Here is a 22305-nt window from a genome sequence, read left to right on the forward strand (position 1 = left end):
TGGGGCTGTGACAGATGCTAAAGGAACTAGAAAAGTGGGGGAAAGCCCCAAACTTCAAAATGCATCCCATATAAAATAAGTTCAAGAAAGAAAGCCTTTAAAAAAATTTTTAATACAAAAATACTCATATACAGTTTTTCAAACACAACGTGCCACTTTAAATGCTATTTTCCCCTGACTGGCAGTTCTCACGTCTACAGTTCAGTCTGTTACCCCCCAGAAGGAATTTCAAGTTTTTAAGTCTGTGCAGACCGGTGAGAGCGCCGAGTGTTCCTGAAAGGAGCCTGACCTCATCGTGTAGGAACCAGCGAACACCGACAGGCACACTTCAGTTCGTGTGTAATTTCTGACAGGGCATTTCACATCTCAACAGGGTATGGCGGACACCATGACGCCCATGACAGCAATTCACTCTAGTGACTAACGCCCAACACTGCTGTTCGGAGGATCAAGAATTTGGCAACAGTCATTTGTGTTCATTTTCATCAAACAGGCTTATCTGTAATTCCTGGAAATACGGTAGTTCTGGAAGGTGGGCACTGTACCCCCTGTGGTTTGTACGGCAGGATCAGAACTTGAGAGGCATCTGAGGCGTGGACCTGAGCATGTGGGAGGCCTGGGAGGTGGGGTGTTGCATGCAGTTCCTCGTGGGACAGGGCAGACAGTCTCCCACATGCTATGGGTGCCACACTCGATTCCCCATAGTGGTCGCATGTCATGAGTGCCAGGGTGGACACGTCCCTGGGCCCCACCCCCGGAAACGTGCTGGCGTGACCTCACCTGCCAGGGCTGCAGTGCCAGCCATTCCTGATGCTGGGGAATCAGGAGATGTTGGGGCAATTTTCATTTTGTTTCTGCTTCACGTTCATGACAAAGGACTTAAAGGGGATACTCAGAAAGAACGACTCCCCCCAATTGAGCTCTCCCTCAGGCTCAGTTGAGCGCATCAGCCCCCACAGGAAGCCTTGTACTCAGATTCATAAACCAGTTTTCTAGAGATTTTCAAAGTTAGTGTTATTTGCTCATTAGTTCAACAGTTTTTGGAAAGAGGATAACCATATTTAAAATTTTTCCAGTATTTCCTTCAGAAAGATTGTAGAATTTGAAAATATCAAAGTGACTCAAAAATCACAAGATTTTACTCCCATCAAATCCAAAAATAAGTTAATCTGCTTCCCAAAGTGCACTGCAAGCCCAGTCTGATGGTCTGACTAATGCAGAAGCCCCTTCACTGGTGGGAAAGGACAAGTGAGGCATGTGACCTGCACCCCAGGCCCTAGGCTCTGAAGAGAGGCCCCCATAGCCTCAGGCCCTGGCCCAGAGCCCATGAGTGGAGGAGCACCTCTGGGCCTGTCACTGGAACCTTCCAGGTTGTTCTGGGAATGAGCATAAATCTATAATCAATCCAGTATTTTCTTAGGATGATTTGAGAAAAATTAGAGTTCTAAAAGGAACCCCCCCACACACACTAGTCCCCGTGTCTTACCAAAGCAAGTGCATTTCCAGAGGCCACCTGAGCCACATGTAGGAGTCAGCTGATGACCAAGCTCCCATGTCTCCTGGGTCGCCGTGTATGGCTCCTTTCTCCAGGATGGCAGTAAGGAGAGGTGCCAAAGGGACGGCCACAGTTGGTAAAACCCTGCTCTTAGTGCTGGGGGGACCTGCAGACACCAGGGAGCCTCACCAGCAGCAGATTCTTCCCTGTGCTCAGAGCCTGGCAGAGAGCACCGCACCCAAGAGCTTGTGTCACAGAACCACAGAGAAGCAGTGAACAGGGATCTGGGTTCAAGGACATCCCGCAACTGTACAATGCAGAGATGACAAAAGGAAGGAGCAGGAGACCTCAGGAGTTGTTTTCAGGAAGGGCTGTGTGCATGTCTCTGCACGATACATGTCCTCCTTAGGTTATCTTAAGAAGAAAGAGCCAGAAAAAGCATCTGCTGCTGAACAGTCCCCTCCCATTGCGAGCAGTGCACAGAGACTGCAGGCCCCCATCCTCAGGGTGCTTCAAGAGGAACTTCAAAAGAAAAGCCAACTTTGTATTCCCAGCAGCTTCTCACTTTTCGGGGCTGGACCTTCTACTGAGTGAGAGTTAGTGGCCATCTCCCGGGGGAACTCGGGGCAGACGCCCGCCTGCTGCTGTGCTGGCCATGCAGGCCCGGAGCCCCAGCGCAAGCGTTTTTCCACAGTGTCCTGGCTGAGCACGTTTCCTATGAACAGACCCACAAGTGTGACTCAATGGCAGTAATTAGCTCTAAACCCTGGGTCTCTCCTCAGACCGTGAAAGAACATTTTATCGGAAATGCATGTCTCCCGTGTGCACTGGGTCCCCGGGGTGGGGAGCACCTGCCCTGCTCCCGACAGTCACCTGCGGTGCCACAGGGCGGAACAGAGCTCCTACAGAGCCATCTCCACGAACTCCTCACTTTACACAAACTCACCACGGGGCTACACCCCTACCGAGTGGTGTGCCTTTTGCTGAGACAACTCGGGGCCGCACCAGTAAATACACATTTCAGTCGGCGTTAATTTGTGAAACAAGTTTAGCAAAAATATATTGAGAATAAAAGCCAGAAACTGGTAAAGAAAAGCCAAATGAAAAAATATACAAAGTCTTCCCCTAAACATTGGTAAGAACCGGGTACGTTTAGGAGACAGGCCCGGTCGGGAAAGGCCAGGCGGCACAGACCCCACACTCAGTCCAGATGCGCATTGGAATGAACTACAGGGGCACCTGACACACACACTATGTCACTATCACCGCTCCTGGGGCCGGCTTCTCACTAGGATGGAAAAGAAGCATTTTGAGGAAAAATTTCACATTAGTATAAAAAAAAAAATCATACAGCTGTTTCATAAGAGCAAAATAATGATCAAAGTCATGGTTTCCAGGGAATCCAGGGTCTGAGTCCTCGCCCAGGCCCCACCCTGGTCTCTCCTGAGTGATGAAGACAGGTAAGCAGGCCAAGTAACATTGTTAAGATCAAAGAGATAATAGTGAGCCTTTAGAAAAATACTACTCTCTACGTTTTGGGTGAGATAAAAACATTTCATATGCCAATTAATTTTCAATTATAACTTTAACCTACAAAAATAGAGTGGGAGGAGACCTTGACATTCTCAGAAATTCAAGTGTAGCTGTAATGCTGTGTAGTAAGGCTTGTTTGTCCGGGAACCTTCTGAACCTCGCGGCTCAGATGGGTCATCAGTGCAGATGCAGCGGGCGCTGCTGAGGATGGCTCAGTGGTGGACAGGCGCTCCCCCCCCCCCAGGAGGCCTACGCAGCTGGCGTAGCGGCTTCAAGCTGGGTCCTCTGGGCCAGTCCCCCTCGTGGCCCTCTACCCCTGGATCTGGCCAAGCCGCCGCCTGGCGCTATTTGCCTTCTGTGACCCTCCGCCAGCACCTTCTTTTCTTCCTTTTCCCCTTGGACTTGGTGGGTTCTGGAAAGGGTTTCTCAGTCTTGGCACTTCGAGCCGACTCTGCCCCCAAGTCATGCTCACAGCAGCACGACCGCCCATCCTGGGTGGAGCTGAAGGCCGTCCCCTCCTGGTGTTCCTTGCAAAACGAATTGGGGCAAAAGTGGCAAAACAAAGTGGAAGGTTTGCCACACACGTCACAATGATGCCAAGGGCATTCCCACTTTCCTGCAATGAAACACAACAAATTAGCAGAAGCGACGGAACCCTAACAACGTCTAACATCTTCATGGTTGGAAACCAATTTTAAAACTGTCTGGTGAGACAAACACAGAGTAAGACAAGACACTGCTTCCTATGGAGCTGTGAAAATGTAGAGCGAACGGAAAGTGGGCACTCACAGGTCTGGCAGGCAGGCCTGACAGAGGGCACCCACATCCCCGAATCCTAGGCTGCCACTCTGCACACGTGTGGCCAGCTTCTGTGACCTTGCTGTGGCCTGGACCCATGGTCCTTCTGGCACTCGTGTGTAGGGGTCACTATCACACCTCCAGCAAATAGGTTTCTCTCCCATTTGCCTATGAAATCATGCTTTTCTCTTTTTTTTCTTTTAATTTTTTAAAAGATTTTATTTATTTGCGAGACAGAGCATGAGAAGGGAGAGGATCGGAGGGAGTAGAGAAGGGATAGGGTCAGAGAGAGAAGGAGACTCCCTGCTGAGCGGGACCCTGGGATCATGACCTGAGCCGAAGGCAGTCGCTCAACCAACTGAGCCACCCAGGCAACCCCATGCTTTTCTTTTATACTTAAACATGTGGAACTTTTCTAATTATAACTTCAGTTTCTCTGGCTAAGAGCCTGTTTTTCTTCTAAGATCCCAGTCAATATTTTCACACAGGCACCTGTAATCTCTCTGAAACGAGGCTGAAAGTGCAAGGCAGAGGCCGCTGTTAGACCCTCCTCCCACGCCACCAGCTCCAGCGTGGCCTCTGCACTGGGCGGCTGCAAACCTGGGCTGGGCCTCGTGACCTGAGTCACCAGTGAATCGGTGACCAGGAGAGGAGAGCCAGGGGACCAGGGACCCCCGAAAGCCACCAGGGGACCCGCTCACCCACCGAAGGGCCGCTTGCCCAGGCCCAGGCACGACAGGTGGTAGGCCTTGGTGCAGGACTTGCGGTCACACAGCACCAGCTGGCCACCGTCCCCGCAGCGGAAACACTCGTCCTCGGATTCCTTCTTCCCTTCACCTCTGGTTCTCCGCCTCCTAGTTCTTTTCTTGGTCTTTTTGCCCTTTTCCTCTGAAGAGAGGGATGTTGACGTCTAGAAAAAGAAAAGTGCAGTCTCCTTGAAAGAACTGCATGGACGGAGCCAGAATGAACTGCAAAGTTTTAAGAGTGGACGTGCAGGGGCTCCAGAGGCCTTTGGAGACGCTCTCACACCAAAAGGACAGAAAATGGGGACAGGACACATACCCAGGAAGGCCACCCATCTCGCTAAATGGAAATACAGTTGAGCACAGAAAGTAAAAGCAGCTTTGCCAAAAGTCTCCCACTGCAGTACCTCATAGCAGCCATCCCAACCTACTCCTGCCCCGATGGGGTGCATCCTTGGCTCTTTCTAGTAGTAACTGCATTATGAGTAAGAGGGAATCATTCCCCGGTTGAAGCAGCAGACACTGACACAGACGCCCAGCTCAGGGCCCCATGCCTGGGGTCACCAATACTTTAGGGGCCAGGTGCTGTGTGGCACAACGAGGCAGGGAATCGTGACCCTTCCTGGAATCTCAGAATGGGACCTTACTTGTACCTAAGTTAGGGTGAGGTCACACTGGGGTAGGGGGTACCAAGAGGAAACAGAAGAGACCCAGAACAGGGAACAGGCCCCGTGAAGAACACAGCAAAGGTGAGGAATGCCAAGGGCTGCTGGAAACCACCAGAAACTGGGAGAGCACTGAGAGAGTGCACACTCTGGTTTCAGATTTCTGGCCTCGAGCAGATCCATTCACACCCCAGCCTGTGAGACTTTGCAGCCCTGGCACACTCCCCTGGTAGGCCCTTGGCCTCCCTGCAGCCCGCGGCCATCTGTGCCCATACCCTGTGGGGACCCCCTCCCACCTGTCAGAGCAACAAGTCAACTCAGAAGAAGCCACTTTTCACTAAGAGGGATATGCTCAGACGTCAGAAATGCTGGTGTCCACTGGGGACGATGGGAGCCATGCCTTTACCTTTGGTCTGTCCCCGAGGAACCCGCTACAGTTGGAGGCTCCACACCGACAGACTGTTTTCTCATTACCCAAACAATCCAGGTTGTAGTTGAAGGTCAGCTCTGTCCCTAGGTGGCAAGAGACACACAGCACGGGAAATACTGAGCTCTTTGTCAAGATGAAAGCCTCTGCCAGGTCCACAGAACACACTCCCGTGCCCTCACAGCTCTCCATGTTTGCTCGGTGAGACAGATGCTGGGAACAAAGCCACCTGCAGAGCCTCCACCACCCCAACCCCCGGCGAGCCTCAGGGCTGCTCCAGGACTGCCTTGCCCTGGCCACGACGTACCTGCCGGAATGTCACACACTGCGAACAGGCCCACACGAGTGTCACCGTTCACTGTCCACTTTAGGGTCTCGCAGTTGGGCTGACAGCTGTGGTTCATAAACCGGGAATAGTTTCCTTTGGGGCCAGCGTCAATGATGCGGTCCTGTAAGGTACGACCAGAGAGTCAACAGCACTAGAACACGCAGGCACATGGCGCTCAGCCATCGTGGCCTCATATGAAGGCAACTTTCACTGTTTTAACCCCTGCTGGACAGCAATGTTGTCCTGGAAACCGTGGTCTCCCATGTCCACTCGGACAGGACACCCCCAAACCAGTCCTGTTTCTCTCACTCACAGGGGGCAGGTCAGGACCACATGGAGAGGACCAAGCCCCAGTGAGTGCTGGCTCCCCAATACCACCCATCACATGACAGAGGAGGAGCCAGGAGACACGTGAAGGTCAACATCCACAGACAATGGAAACTCACATTCACTGACAAGAAAAAGAGGAGCCCAGTTCCAAAATGGACAAAGGATATGAACAAGCAACGCCCCAAGATCAAACCCAGACAGACGCAATCTAGAAAGGTGTCCACTTCCTTAAGCAGATGACGGAAGAGCAAACTCCACCACCACCTGATCTCAAGCCGCGAAAGGACCCTTGGCCAAGACACAGGGCCCAGCTCCAGGCCGACAGGGACAGTTTGGAGAAAGCAAGCCGACAACAGTGAAGACACAGGGGCCCACTGCGGCCCTGCCCTGGTGCCAAACTCGCCAGTGTGCCCATGCCCATGAGTACAAGGATGTGTTCATCACTAGCAACAGGGAGAGTGGAGCCTAACAGTCACCGGCCGGCTGCACAAGGGGTCCCCAGGCCACAGGGGGCAGTCGAGGTAAGAAATGTCTTACTGGGCAGGAGGACACTTAAAATTAGGCACATCAAATATGATGGTCATGACACGAAGTGCAAAGTTGTGTCTGAACAGGGCACACAAACGTGTACACACACACACACATATCCGTAGGCCCAGGAGCCCTGTGCTAGGTGCCCCTGCCCGGTGATGCTGCCCCACGGGGTCCCCCTTGTCCAGGCCAGGCTGGCTCTGACACCTCCCGCCTCAGGTACACCCATACCACGTGGGCTTGCTGTGCGGCCTGCTCTTTCCCACCACATAACGGCCCTAGCTCACCGCTGCATCCCATTACCCACCACAGCCCCCCAGGATGACACTGGCAACTACACTCTCACAACCTGTACTGGCAATCCTCCAAACCCTTTCCAGAACACAGTCTGTAATGACAACCAGCAGCAGCCCTGTCCCTAAGGTCCTCCCCAGAGCAACAGGCCCCAGGGGATCCCGTGGGCACTTCAACACCAGCTGAGGGCACGTCCTAGGTGTGTGTGGGTACCTGGGGACGGCCCACCATGTCTTCGCTCTGTTCTCTGTGTCTATGTACCCTGGATACCAGGCCGTTGGTAACCAAATGTCATAGTCTTTCTCCTAGGTCAACACTCAATTTTTAACTTCATAGAACCTTCTCTGAGAACTTCCCCAGTTTTACACAGCTCTTTTTAATCTTTTGTTTTAGGCACTCAGGGTTTCTGACATTGATTTTAAAACTGTGAATATGTGGGTGCCTGGGTGGCTCAGTGGGTTAAGCCACTGCCTTCGGCTCAGGTCATGATCTCAGGGTCCTGGGATCGAGTCCCACATCGGGCTCTCTGCTCAGCAGGGAGCCTGCTTCCTTCTCTCTCTCTGCCTGACTCTCGGCCTACTTGTAATCTCTGTCAAATAATAAATAAAATCTTTAAAAAAAAAAAAAAAGGGCGCCTGGGTGGCTCAGTGGGTTAAGCCGCTGCCTTCGGCTCAGGTCATGATCTCAGGATCCTGGGATTGAGTCCCACATCGGGCTCTCTGCTCAGCAGGGAGCCTGCTTTCTCCTCTCTCTCTCTGCCTGCTTGTGATCTCTGTCAAATAAATCAATAAAAATCTTAAAAAATAATAATAAAATAAAATAAAACTGTGAATATGTGCATTCCCAGTATTTGCGGGTGTGTGGGGGGGGGGACCAGACACCAATGTGCATAGCCTCCCAGCACCCCCTCTAGGAACCGCAGCAGCAGCAAGCATCTGGTCTCCCTCCTGAGCCTCGCTCAGGTCTTCATCAAGCAAGAGGAAGAGGCCTTCTTGTCTGTCTCCTGAGCTGTCGTCAGGAGCTGGTCAACATTTTCTCAGTTCCTTGGCACCCATTGAGTGATTTACCAGAGGCGTGTCTTCCTCTCGTCTGTCCTTGGCTGGGCCCATTGGGCGCCTGGTGGGTGCGCTGCACCTGGTGTGCGGTCCCATGGGCCCCATCATGGTTGCACACAGGACTGCTCTGCTGGGCTGGGGAATCTAGCCTTGTGTGGGAGGGGGGTTTTTGAAAAATACAGGCCGTCACCCATGTGTTTGTAAAAAGTGATTCATGAGCTCTGCTGTTTGCTCTCCCTCATTACCTGTGCTGTGCTGCTCCTTTGAGGCTGAGCTTATCTGTCCAGGGCCCTCTCTCTCAGCCCAGGAGACAGACACACAGCCGGCCAGCTTCCCTGGTCTCTGCCAGCCTCGCACATTGTGGCTGCAGGAAAGCTGCGGCTGGGCGTCCCAGATGCGCTCAGAGGCCTTCCCCCAAACCCCAGGATGTGGCAGGCCGGAGTTCTCCCTTGTCTGAGGGTGCCCTCACCTGGCACCTCTGCCCACAGTTTTATGTTCAACTTTTCAGAGTCTCCTCATTCCTTACGAAAAGCAGAGGGCTTAGCTTTGCTTGGAATGATACACCGGGCACAATTCTAACCCATCAATAGGCTCTATTTACAGAGGTTTTCAGGCTTTCACGATAAAGTAATGGGGTTTTAATTTTAACTCTCATGTTATGTTGAGAACTTTGTTTTTCTGGCCATGATTTATAAACACCCTGGCATTTATATCCACGTGTGGCACCCTTCATCTACTCTGTCCCTGTGGCATCCACGGGGCCACCACTATGGCCAGCGGGCACAGAGCTGGTCCCTTCCCTCTTCTTCCAGCTTCAGTGCCATCACCTTACCGCTCACCCACCTTCATTCTTAGATAAGCTTCAACTGCCATCACCTGAGTCATCAGCTTGAACCCCAGGTCATCAGAGTTCATGACCTTGGCCACTCTTGCTTGTCCCGTCTTTGTTCCCATCAGGAATGACATTGTAGACATCCTTGGCTCCTTGTCCTCACATGGTCCCTTGACTAGAGCTTCTCCACACCTTGGCAAGCCACCTGGAGCTCCTCCTCGGCAGTGTCCTCTTGAGGGCAAGTTCCTGGGTGTCTTCCGCTCAGGCACTGCTCACAAAGGCACTGCTGGGCTGGCGCGTCTGTCTGTCCTCAGTTCTGCTCAAGATGTTCTCAGCATATACTTTCTTTTTTTTTTTTTTTTTTTTTTAAAGATTTTATTTATTTGACAAAGAGAGAAATCACAAGTAGGCAAAGAGGCAGGCAGAGAGAGAAAGGGGAGGAAGCAGGCTCCCCGCGGAGCAGAGAGCCCGACGTGGGTCTCGATCCCAGAACCCTGGGATCATGACCTGAGCCCAAGGCAGAGGCTTTAACCCACTGAGCCACCCAGGCGCCCCCAGCATATACTTTCTGTTGTTGCCCTGGGAGTGAGCAGGCACCGTGTACTCTCAAAACCCTACTTGTGCTCTTTTATGATTCTTATAATGTTGCTGCACTGTGGATCTCCTTCTCCCTCATATATTTTTTCCATTGAATTGCTTTTATGATGTCTCCAAGCCTGCCCCTACTGCCGCCTCCCTGGGCCCTCCTGCACCCCTACAACCATGCCCAGTCACAGGAGGCCCCCTCCCCTGCCACGGCAGGAGAGGTCTAAGGAGCTGTCCTTCGTCACCATGCATGGCCCATGCAGCTATTCTATCCACGACGCTCTCTCCAGAGTCTACCTTATCTGACAAAAGTGTACCAAGAGCAGCCTTCTCTCTCTCTGGGCTAGCGACTGCCAAGTTTTTTCTTTCCTAGTACTCTTACGACTTTTCTGGTTTTCTTTTCTTTTACTTTACATTTTTACTTATTTTAGAGAGAGCGAGTACACAAATGGGAGGGGCAGAAGAAGAGAGGGAAGCTCCAGCAGACTCCCAATTGAGCACGAAGCCTGACACAGGGCTCTATCTAATGACTGTGAAGTCACGACCTGAGCCAAAACCAAGAGTTGAACACTCAACCGACTGAGCCACCCAGGTGCCCCTTTTAAAAGAAATACTTGTGAAGTAATCTCTACCCCCCAACATGGGGCTTGAACTTACAACCCAGAGATTAAGAGCCTCATGTTCTTCCAACTGAGCCAGCCAGGCGCCTCTCTCGTTCATTTTTTTTTTTTTTAAGATTTTATTTATTTAGGGTGCCTGGGTGGCTCAGTGGGTTAAGCCGCTGCCTTCGGCTCGGGTCATGATCTCGGGGTCCTGGGATTGAGTCCTGCATCAGGCTCTCTGCTCAGCAGGGAGCCTGCTTCCCTCTCTCTCTGCCTGCCTCTCTGTCTACTTGTGATCTCTCTCTGTCAAATAAATAAATAAAATCTTTTAAAAAAAAAAAGATATTATTTATTTATTTGACAGAGAGAGAGAGATCACAAGTAGGCAGAGCAGCAGGCAGAGAGAGGAGGGGGAAGCAGGCTCCCCACTGAGCAGAGAGCCCAAGGCGGGGCTCGATCCCAGGACCCTGAGATCATGACCTGGGCTGAAGGCAGAGGCTTAACCCACTGAACCACCCAGGTGCCCCTGGTTCATTTTATTATACAAGTCACAGAGCTTCAAATTGACTCCTGTATTTTAGCAATTTAAATCTTACTCTTATAAATTAGGCCATTTACATTTATTACTATCACCGCCATACATGTATTTTTGTCTCATCCATGCTAATTACTCTTTCCTCTTTTTCTCCTTCCCTCCACCTACTTTTCTACTCATCAATGACATGGAAGTCACACTTTCTGTTTGTATTCATTTAGTAACTTCCTGTGTGCTTTTAACATGTACACTTACTCACCAAAGTACAAGGTTATGAAGTTTAGTTTTCTTCTTTCTGAAGTATGGCTGTTGGCAAGCTGACTGCTCCCAGCTTTGCCAGTGGGGCCAACTGAGGATCAAGGGTTACTGCTCCTGATACTATGAAATGTCTTCTGGCTGCTGTCGCATTTGGGACGACTCCATCTTTTTTTTTTTTTTTTTTAAAGAGAGCAAGCAGGTGCATGTGGGAGCAGAGGGAAGGGTGGAGGGAGAGGAAGAGACTCTCAAGCAGGCTCCATGCCCAGCGTGGAACCCAACACCAGGCTCATGACCCTGACCCTGAGATCATGACCTGGGCCAAAATCCAGAGTCAGACGCTCAAGTGATGAGCCCCCGAGGCACCACTGGGATGGCTGCCCCGTGGAAGGTATTCTCCTTCCCTCTGGGGCTTTCTATCTTTACCATCGTTGCTACCCTACAGGTTTGGGTTTTTGTTTTTGTTTTTTTTTTAACTAACTTACCAAGCATAGATTTATTTTTATTCATTCTATTCGAAATTTGGCCAGTTCCATCAGCTTCCAGAAAATCCTTTTCTCGTGTGACCTTCCCCCCACTCCCGTCTCTGCTTCTGGAGCATCCACTGAACACTGCTATTTTCCACATTTCCTGGCCACTCTGACAAAGCTTTTACCTTTCATCCTCCTGCACTGGGGTCCACAGCCTCTCTGGTGCTGGCTTCCACTCCAGCCACCTCCTGGGCTCATTCCCACCGCTGTGTGTCTATGTTCATGTCTGCGTCCTGCTGTTCTCTCATGATGCCCACACCTCCTTCAATGGCTTCCAACACTCCTAACACTTCCTTTGTATTTTCTTTCAGATGGAAATCCTACTCCTTCCAGTTCTCACTCAAAGCTAAGATTTTCTAAAGGTCTGCTAGGGAGACCTTACTCCACTGTGCTCTGCAAACACTTAGGTATGGCTTGTCTGTGTTGTTTTTATAGCAAGGACACGAGATATGAATGGTTTAAGTGTCTCTTGTGTGTCACAAGTTTTACCTTTGCTCAAGTCAGGCACCCTCAGTGAATTATCATTTCAGAGACCAATTGTGTGTTACATGGTCAACTTCTCATTTCTTACAACACACAAGTAGTTTAAATTTAGACTCCAAAACATGATGAGACACAGGCCTAGGGTTGAGTTTCTAATAAAATGACCTCCCTAGCCACTCCCAAAGGGCAGGGGACAGCAGAGGGAAGCAATTGTGGGCCCCCCTCCCCTGGGACTATGGCCCTCTGCAAGGTCCACACAGGCACCCTGGCCCCAGCTGCAGGCTCTGGTGGTGGTCTCCACACAAGAGTTCAAATTCGAGTCACTGCCTGTTCCATGTCTCGTGGCCCCCAGGATGCTGCGTCTGTGGATCCTTGCCTTCACGGATCTGGCTCTGGCAGGGCCAAACTCTGCCCCTGACCTGCCGTCCTGCACAAGTGGGAGAGCATCAAGGGGGCTGGACAGATGGTCAGCCTTCATCGACGGCTGGTTATTCTTGGTTTTCTGTTTATCTACTGAACTCCTGTTTGCCAGCCTCTGGGGTCTGTAGACCTGCCTCCTAGAGAAGCCTCGTGGATGGAAATGCTGGGCTCCTGACAGGCCCAAGAGAGGAAAAGCAGCCTCCCCTCTAGTCCAGGGCCCTCATCTTTCTAACAATTCTTTTAAGAAATTTCAAACCTACAGGAAAAAACATGGAATACCACCACAGTGACCACGAGGATACCCTTCACTTAGACACATCAACTACAGATCTTTCCACGCTTGCTCTGTCATCTGTTACACAGATTTGTGTGTGCTTACACTGACGTACATGTGCACTCACACTCTTTCCCTCTGTAAGTTACCAACCTTGAAACTGAAACACATCAGCACAATTTTCTCACAAGGAGTCTGTCCAGGCCTCACCACCAGCCTGAGAAACGTGACATCAGGAGCAACAGCGTGTCCACAGCAGGGTTTCCCCATCTCCACAACAGCCTGTCCGGTGCCCCAGCCCCAAGACTTAGGGTCTCGGCAGCAAGCACATTCCTTATTGCAGGGTCTTGGCCCCATGACTGGTCAAGTTGCAGCAAATGACTAGAACGCAGTGCTCCTGGGGCCACAGCCTCCCTGGGGACAACCCTGTGAGGTCTCTGGGGCCACCCAAATTACAACAGGCTGCTCTCCAGACCTCATCATATTGTCTTTTTTTCCTCCATGAGTTATTCAAACCATTTGGTGTGTGATCATTTTCTACCTTGTTTTCAAGTATTCTTTAAAAATAGCCACGACTTCCTGCTAGATTATGAGATTAAGGACAAGCAGCAGCAGAAAAATGCATTGTGTCTGCCTTCCCCTCAACCAACATTCAGGCACCAAGCAGAATGCCCCGGGGTCAGACCAGCCTGCTGATTCACTACCCTGGAAAGGGCCTGTCCCCATTGGGTGCCAGCTGCCAAACTGCACTTTGTCTCACTCACCCCCACTCAGGAAAAAGCCATCTCATCCATCCTCCCTCTAGCACACGTGTGTTCCAGACTGTTTTTACACATCTGGGCTTTAGACAAGCAACCAACAACCAGGAAACCCCACCATGCAACTGAGAACATATGTAACTCTCCTAATCTGGGCTTTTCTCCTCTGTCCACTGACACTCAGCCGACTGTTCAGCACTCTTCACATACCCGTGGGGCACATGAGGCTCCCAGGGCGCACTCACGCAGACAGCCAGCTCCGGCCTTCAGGCTGCCAGAAGACACTGTTCGCTTCAGGAGAAAATGTGCACACACTGGACAAAAGCAACACACGGACAAAATGATATTGTCACCACAAGACAAGGTTGGCCATGAGAAGCGTCAGCACCGGGAACCGTGTTCAGCACACTTCAACGCAAGCTGTGAAGGTCCAGGCAGCACTACCTTGTCTATGGTGAGCATGTAGAAGTGGGTAATGTCGTTCTCGTGTGCGTATTTAATTCTTGCCATGCATTCCTCCTCGTCAATCAGCTCGCCAACATACTCGTTCACAAATTCTCCCTGGAAACCAGAAGAGCGTGATGATGATGAAGAACAGATGAGCCAGATCTCAGTTCCAGAGAGCAGGAGCCCACTGCCGAAGCAACCAGAGCAGGGTGCCACAGGCGCCCTTGCTCCATCAGGGGCAGGCCCTCTCAAAGTCCCAGGTAACCTGAGCCAATGCAAGTGACTTCATACATGCTGTATACAGGCAGTCAAAAAAGAATTCATCCAAGCACCCCTCCCAAAGCAGCAACACCCTAACTCTTGCTTCCTGCAGTGACCTGCCTCTGGGGACACTAGAGTGGGACCCGGAGCTTCCACAGAACTTCGAGCTGCAGTTCCTCCTCTTCCCCGGCAGAATCCACATGACAGGAGTCGAAGAACTGGCTACTAAGGCAGGCAGGAGAACAAGAACGCAGGGATTCTGCATGTTTCAAAGCAGGCTTTTTTGCGCAGGATCTGGCTGAGACCAGACCTCGGGCCTGAGGCTCCTACCCCCAGGCCACAGCCTGGTTCATCTAGACAGAAGCACAACAAGCAACTTCAGTTGTCCCCTACCTAATGCACGCACCTGGTCGGACGGTCTGAGGACAGAGGCAGGTGGACTGTATGTGGCCTCTGGCACTGACAGCCTGGCCCTGCACTGCCCCAGACAGCACAGCCTCCTCCCACCCATTCACTCAGTGACCCTGAGTGTCCTGTCCGCTTATCCAGTGAAGGGCTCCTTCCCAATATTTCATATCCTAAAGCACCCACCAAAATGCCAACAGGAGATGCTGTAAGGGGATTTATGACTTTTACTTGGATAGGCAGCTTTCATGTAACATTTTACAATATTGAATTATAGTAACTCAAATTATAGTAACTCAATTATAGTAACTCAAAACCTTTTTAAAAATAACATTCCTTCATGAGTACAAAAGCACAATAAGCAAATCCAAGTTTAAGCCACCAAATGAATCCGAATTTCTTCAAGGCAAGGGAAAAGGACATGACACTCACCTTTCTAATGTCCCGCTTGGCGACCAGGCCCCACCCTTTGCCGTCTGTTTTGATGATCTTGGTCTCGGGATACTGGCGCTTGGTGAAACACTGGTTCTGGCAGTACTCGCCCGCAGGACACACCTGCGGGTGGCACTCGAACATCAGCATCCTGTTCAAACACTCGGAGTCAAAGCCACAAGGATTCTCATCTGTGGGCTTACAGTTGCACTTCGGAATTTCAGAAATATCAGCCGTATAGATCTGGACTTTCCCATAAGGCTTATTCACCTGCAGGGGAGAAAATTGGCATCTTATGAGCCAATATGTGAAAGAGAACAAGCATCTGACGCCACCTGCCCCCACCTGCCCAGCCTCCCAAAGGTCTGAGCTTCCAAGGCCCAGCAGGGATGGCAGGGGTCACATCCCATCTCCTACAGGTGCAGCTCGCAGCATAGGCCAACCTCTGACGTGGGACTTCTAGGAGGTGGGCTGGATGCAGCCCTCCTCCCACCCCAATTCCACATTCCTCCTCTGCCAGAGAGAGCAGACACTTCTGTAGCCAGGCTGCCATGAGGAAGGACAAGCAGGGCACCTGGCCTTCCAGCAACCTGAACCCGAGGACCTGTAGGCTGGGGACTGAGCACGAGGACACCGTCTCTGGCTTCGTGAACTCGCAGCTTGTCTTGATGGGACAAGAACAACCCAACAAAAACCACAGAGAGAAGTGAAAAGAATCTAAAGCAGAAGCTAACAGTTCCAGGGGAAACGTAGTAGACCCCTCGCTGCTGTGGAGTGACAATGGCACAACACCAAGGAGCAAGCTGGAAATATACCTCAGAACCTAAAAGTCCCACAGGATGCCTGGGCAGCGTTGGTGCTCGAGCCTCTGAATCTGGATAATGGCTCAGGACACAGTCTTGGGGACTGTGGGACCAAGCCCCACACTGGGCTCTGTGCGAGAGTCTCCTTCTCCCTCTCTCCAATCCCCTGCTTACAATGCGAGCACACTCTGTCTTGCCCTCTCTCAAATAAATAAATCTTAAATTTAAAAACAGTATCTAAAAGTCCCAAGCTCTCTGACCCAGTAGCTCTGTTTCTACGAATTCACCAGAGAAAATACTAAGCACAGATCACTACAGAGAACGCTTCCTTTCCACACACAGGGACTGTGGGCCCTGGGCAGCCAGTAGGCAGCCAGCACACACACTGCAGGAGGGTGGCAGGGTACAGTGGCACTGGCTCGACAAGCGCTGAGGAGGAGCACCCTGATCTCTTCCAGAGCCCAGGCTTCCTGCACTCAACACAGGGGCCACCTTCAGGAGCACCCCCACCATCCTTCCTTGACGTCCATACCCTCCGAGATCAGAAGGTCATGTTGTCTCCAGGGCTCCAGGTGACTGAGCCCCATCTCAGCTGAGCACTGGCCCTGGCTGACCATCTCTCATCTGAGCTTGTCCCCAACACCTGGTGATGGCATGCTCCCAGAGGTCGACCTGCCCTCAGCCCCTCCTGCTCCAGGCAGCCTGGCCGGGACCAGCCCTTGCTGGCTATCAGACTGCGACTCATATAAAGGCAAAAGTGAAACTTCCCAAGCAGAGACCCCAGTCACCCCAGCCCTACACCCAGTCACCCTCCCAAGAAAGGACACACACTCAGCAATGAAAGCATCTGCTTCTGCCTGTGACGACTCTGGCAGCCGTCCAGGCCAGGGCCACAGATGCCTGCTCCAGGTGACCCTCTTAGCCACCACAGCCAGAGGACCGAGACTGACGCCTGACAGGCACCCGAAGGCCCCTTAGTGACACCTGAGCCATCTGCACATTACCTTGATGTGCTTGTACGGTGGGGGCTTGCGCTCATTCTCCTGTGTCTCTCTGGCTTCCCTTTGAAGTTTGATTTCACGAAAACGAGCTTCAGCTTCCTGCAGTGCTGAAGAGCCAATGAGACGCGAGTATGAGTGAGAGATTTCATGAGTCAGTTCATCCCTTTACCCTTCCAGCTCTGCATCCCAACGGCTGACTGTGGGCCCCCTCCACCCTGCTAGGCGCAGTGTCCAGCATGCACGGGACTGTGGGCTATGGCAGACTGCTTGGGGCTGGCACTGCCAAAGCTGCAGATGCTGTCAGGTAAAGGGCGTTCAGAGCACGTCCGGCCCAAGAGCCCTGGGTGGTACTATTTTGTGCCACCTGCCCACAAGGCAGGCTCTAGGGCAGGCTTCTCCAGGCTGCTCCAGTTCCCCACCCTCCACTGGGATCTGATGCACCAAGACATCAATCCTGGGAACTCACTATCCGAAAACCGAAAATGAAAACGGAATGTTGCTCCTCTCAAGGAGCACACATGCGCAGAGGAGTGCGCGCCAGGCTCAGGGAGCACAGAGGAAACGAACCACTGAGGTCTGCCTGGAGATCACCATATGTGCTGCGGCCACCCCAACCTGCAGAACCCCAGCATCAAGTCAGGAGATGGTGAGACCCTGACTTCACCACTCGCCAGCTGCCTCTAACACTGGCCACACTGAGCTGCTTCTCAATTTCAACATCTCTCATTTCATGGTGACTATGGATATACTTGCCATGCCTCCCCATGCCCGTTTGTCAGCAGACCTCTATGTGCCCATGGCGTGTGAGAATCTGCAGGCGAGGAGATGGCCCCCATTGCCAGGGCAGCCCACTGAGCCTCCCATGTGTGATCGGCCGGGACAGGCCTGCTTTCCCTGGACCAGCCATGCGTGCAAGCTGAGTTTGTCTTCTGTCTCACTCGCTCCAGTCAAGTGGTCTCATTCCCATCCCGTCTGTCACCTGAATGATACTCTGCTCTTGTCCCATCCCCCACTTTGGCTATGGAATCAGAGGGCAGGCACCTATCCACCTGCCCACATCTGACCCTTCGGGGGCACCTGGTCTAGATGGCAGCCAAGTGTCCTCCACATCTCCATCTTATGCAAAGGCAAGCTATAAGAAATCTCTGTAAATCATTACTAAAACTAACTTCTTAATAATAGCTCCAATGTATTTTAGCAAAATTAATCACTAAGCAATGTCATAATAAAAGTTACTGAGCAGCATATTTTACCTTTGCCTCGACAAATCAGTCTGCAAACCTACTCTTTCCTAACTTAAAGTACAGCTAGAATGCTTAGCCCAGTGTTTTTTATAGAAACCGAACTTTCCAAGAGCAGAAATCAGGATTAGCAAAAGGTACCCCAGAGTGTGGTTTCACTGCATCTGGAAATGTCCGTACCGTTTTTGAAGACTCTTCCGATCCCTCTGACCCCCTGGTAGCGGCTGCCCCGGTCCCCCTCCATGTACGGGAACACTCGCGCCTGATGCGTCCAGTAATAATCTTTAGACCCAAAGAAAAACACAGGGAATTCTCCAATCTCGTGCTTCAGTTTCTGAATATTTGGGGGGACATTTTTGGGATGGCAAACTTCTGCCGGCCACCATCTATTATAAATATTAAAAAGAGGATTCACAGACTCTTCAGACAGAGTGACAATCATTCAGTGCTTTCAGTCCTGCAAAGTGAAAAGAACACAGGTGAACGAGGAGGCGGGCAAGCACGGGGCTCTACTTCTCGCACCTGTAGTTGCCGAGCTTCACCCAGATGATGTCCTGGAAATGCAGCTTCTTCCCGGCCCGGCAGTCATTGCAGAACCAGCTGCCATCAGGCATGTCGATGTTCAGGCAGTCGGGGTGGAAGGCAGCCGGGCAGGACTCGCAACACAGGAGGCTTCCCCCTGTAAGGCAGGGAGAGCTGGCTCAGACCGCCCCCACCCATCCACGGCAGCTCCATGCCTCATGCTAAGAGCAGCGTCATGGCAGCTGGCTGGCTACAAACTCAAAATCACATTTGAGGGGCGCCTGGCTGGCTCAGTAGGTTAAGTCTCTGACTCTGGATTTCGGCTCAGCTCGGGATCCCAGGGTCCTGGGGTCAAGCCCAAGGTCAGGCCTCTGCTTGGGTTGGGAGGGGATCTGCTTGAGATTCCCCCTCCGCTCGTCCCTCCCCCACTCATACATGCATGCACTCTCTTTCTAGTAAATCTTTTTAAAGCCTGTTTTATTACCACCACGAATAATGTCCCCTCAGTCTGTGCACTGGTCACAGTTAATTCAGAAACATCACAGTGTATGAGTGCACATGACAGAGACGTCACAAATGGTAACCCCCAGAGGTGGAGGAGCGCTGAAGCCCCCCTCCACACGCAGTCCCCTGGGATTGGCTGTAGGAGCCGTGTGCTGAGCAGCCAGCCAGGAGAAGCGCCCTTGGCATCCACGCTGAGCCCACAGAGCAAGGCTGCCAGCTGCCGGCAGCACGGCCCTCACCTTTGGAGCACACAAAACACCAGCTCACGTTGACATGAGCGTGATGCCTCTTCCCCTTGCGAGCCGTGAAGTGGCCCGTGCAGATGATGCTGTTGGAAGCGATCACCGAGCAGCCAGCTGCCAGGCAAGCGTCCCCTCCGTGATAGGCGACTGGGCAGCGCACACACCGCATCATTTTCCCTGAAGGCAGACACACGCACTGAAGACATAGCTGTGAACAGGGCCCCTCAAAATGAACATGCCCCGACAGGTTAACAAAATTAATGCTGAAATAAACTTGAAATATTTAATGAAAAAAATAACTCAGATGGGGTTCCTGGGGGGCTCAGTCAGTGAAGCATCTGCCTTGGGCTCAGGTCATGATCCCGGGGTCCTGGGATCGAGCCCTGCATTGGGCTCCCTGCTCAGCGGGGAGCCTGCTTCTCCCTCTGCCTCTGCCACTCCCCCTGTTCGTGTGCTCACACGTGCTCTCTCTCAAAAAAGATAATTAAAAAAATGAAATAACCAGGATGGGAAGAATATCTAATACGTGTCATGAAAACACATTTCTTTAAGGCAAAGATGCATCGAAATGATGTTTAAGGAAACAGCCAAGCACTTAAAAGGCCATATTCTGAAATCAGGTCTTAACTAAGGATTCATGAAGCTGGGCACTGCTGGCACATGGGTCCACAGGCAGCTACCCCGTGCGCTATGGAAAGTACAGCAGCATCTGGCTTCCACCCACCAGATGCCCCAGATGCCCCCAAACCTCCCTCAAGGGCCAAGTCAGCCTTGCCCAAGACCCAGGGGGTCAGGAAGTATAGGTAAGCTGCCACCCTCAAACCTACATGCTAACATGAAATGAGGCAGTAGATACAACTTGATTTTAAAATTTTTTCTTAGGGATGCCTGGGGGGTTCAGTCGGTGAAGAATCTGCCTTTGGCTCAGGTCGTGATCCCAGGGTCCTGGGATGGAGTCTCGCATCAGGCTCCCAGCTCAGCTGGGGGAGTCTGTTTCCCCCTCTGCCCCTCCCCCGTTCGTGCTCTCTCTCAAATAAGTAAATACAATCTTTAAAAAAATTAAATAATTTTCTTACATATTAAAGAGCACTAAAGCCAGAACAAATACAGTCTATCAAAATGGTTGAAAAAGGTCTCTCCCTCCTAAAATTAAGAATCTTTAAGATAACATTTAGGGCAATAAGAAGGGAAAATGCAGGGCAAGGCAGAGACAGCAAGACAACTGCACCAGCCACCAGGCCCACCCCTGGCCCCCGTGAGCACCCTGAGCCCACTCCCACGCTGTAGGGTGCACCTGTACCTTTTGATGGTCTCGGGTTGGAAGGGTTAGAAGCGTGGCAGCTCACACAGCTGTGCAGGGGGCAGCGGAAGCCTCGGCTCTCAAACACGGTTAAAGGGTACTTCCTCACACAAGCTTCATGGTAAAACTTCCCACACTGCGATACGACACAGCGCTTCACATCTGTCTTGCTCTCCTTACACACAAAACATGAGTGAATCCCTAACAAGTGGTTAAAGAAAGGGGCAGAGAAAGAGATGCAAAGAACAAGAATTAAATAGTCGTTCCTAAACCACTCAACTCCAGCAGCTCTGTCAGAGGCAGCCCAGGCTGCCAAGGCCTCTGGCTCTCTTTCTGACCTTGCTGACTAGTCCAAGCATGCTTCAAAAAAGTCCAGCCAACAAGGGTTACCTTGCTGTGAACTTGGCTCCAGCTTCCCCTGGAGGACAAGAAAGTGTGAGGAGGAGGCAGCCTAGGTAGGGACTCCCACTTGAATTAGCCAGAAGCTTGAAAGGAGGCACTCCTCTGAAGATAGGCTATTACTCTTCTTTCTGAGAGCAGCTCACCAAGTATAGTGAAGAATCACTTAGACTCACAGGCTGGCAGAGGCCTCCAGAAGCAGTCACTGTTGTATCTGATGGCCTTGGAGGAACTCTCTGGGAGAGTCTAGGTGTCTTCCTAACTGGGAACATGCTCCCACAAGAGCCAGGAGACCCTCTGGCCACAGACAGAGGGGGCTATATCAGAGTGGCCCGTTTTCCCAGCAGCCCCCAGACCGTGCTGCTGAGGCCTGATGGCCGCTCAGGCAAGAGCCTGGAGCTATTCTTTCTGTTGAAACTGAAGCTCAGGTTCACACTGTATCTCTAAAGCAGCCCGTGTTCTGTGACTGACCAGGTTACCTGTACGAGGAGCGCAGGACCTCTGGTACCATGGCATCCCACGCCAGCCACTTCACAGACTAGCAGGCTCAGGCCAGCCCGTGGGAAGGACAGGGACAGCACAGAGACCAGCAGGGAGGCAGGTGTCCCCCACCAGGCTCTCAGGTCCCACATCAGGACGCACCTGGGGGGGTGGCCCAATGCACTGTGCATAAGAGCCTTGGAGGAAGACTCCACAGCTGGGAGGGGATGCTCCCAGAACTGCCTGTCATGGGAAGTACTGTTTAAAGGCTACAACAGAACTTGCCTGAAGCACATTCACTGCAAGTGAACCTCCCTTCTGGCCTCCGGGAGAGTCCAAGGCAGGCGAGGTGGAAGGCTCCACAGCAGGGCCCTTCACAGAGCACCAGGCTGCCCGTCTTCTCACACAGCTGTGGGGCAGAAAGGGGACAGCAATAAGGCCATGCCCGGCACCCAGATCCTGCAGGATACACTCGAGAGGTTTAGAATCAGACGTGAGAATCAAGAAAACTCCTACACATATCCATCACCATCCACACATATCCATCACCAAACTCCTCCAGGGGCTTCCCCACAGCCTCCATCTCACAGAGCAGTAAGTGACCTGGCCCGTGTCACCACGGGACACGGACCAGGCCCTGGCCAAGGTGCTGGCAGTGACACCTCCAACTTCACACATTTCAAAAAAGCGTGCAACTTTTTGTCTGTTACACAGGTTGGCTGCTAACTCAGTGACAGAAGCACAGAGCCTGTGTGTAGATGCAGGACACTCCCAGGGGCACTTAATCTGGGACTC

At 51.8% G+C, this 22305-nt stretch overlaps 1 protein-coding gene and 1 non-coding gene across 3 annotated transcripts in view; both read right to left on the minus strand.

The window, feature by feature from the left end:
* Window positions 1-93: 93 nt before the first annotated feature.
* Window positions 94-22305, minus strand: part of NSD2 (nuclear receptor binding SET domain protein 2) — a 99271-nt gene continuing 77059 nt past the window's right edge. For both annotated transcript variants that reach the window (XM_044267938.1, XM_044267937.1), the window contains exons 11-22: window positions 21796-21919; window positions 20632-20832; window positions 19329-19508; window positions 18586-18742; window positions 18244-18449; window positions 16826-16929; window positions 15019-15288; window positions 13918-14034; window positions 5969-6110; window positions 5641-5747; window positions 4532-4736; window positions 94-3644 (exon numbers count right to left, since the gene is read on the minus strand). In XM_044267938.1, coding sequence (XP_044123873.1) covers window positions 3373-3644; window positions 4532-4736; window positions 5641-5747; window positions 5969-6110; window positions 13918-14034; window positions 15019-15288; window positions 16826-16929; window positions 18244-18449; window positions 18586-18742; window positions 19329-19508; window positions 20632-20832; window positions 21796-21919 — 2085 coding nt within the window. In that variant the 3' untranslated portion in view covers window positions 94-3372. The remainder of the gene's footprint in view (window positions 3645-4531; window positions 4737-5640; window positions 5748-5968; window positions 6111-13917; window positions 14035-15018; window positions 15289-16825; window positions 16930-18243; window positions 18450-18585; window positions 18743-19328; window positions 19509-20631; window positions 20833-21795; window positions 21920-22305) is intronic.
* Window positions 6226-6350, minus strand: LOC122890817. The gene has a single exon (XR_006381238.1).

This window comes from Neovison vison, chromosome 11, assembly GCF_020171115.1.
Source record: "Neovison vison isolate M4711 chromosome 11, ASM_NN_V1, whole genome shotgun sequence".
Lineage (NCBI taxonomy): Eukaryota > Metazoa > Chordata > Mammalia > Carnivora > Mustelidae > Neogale > Neogale vison.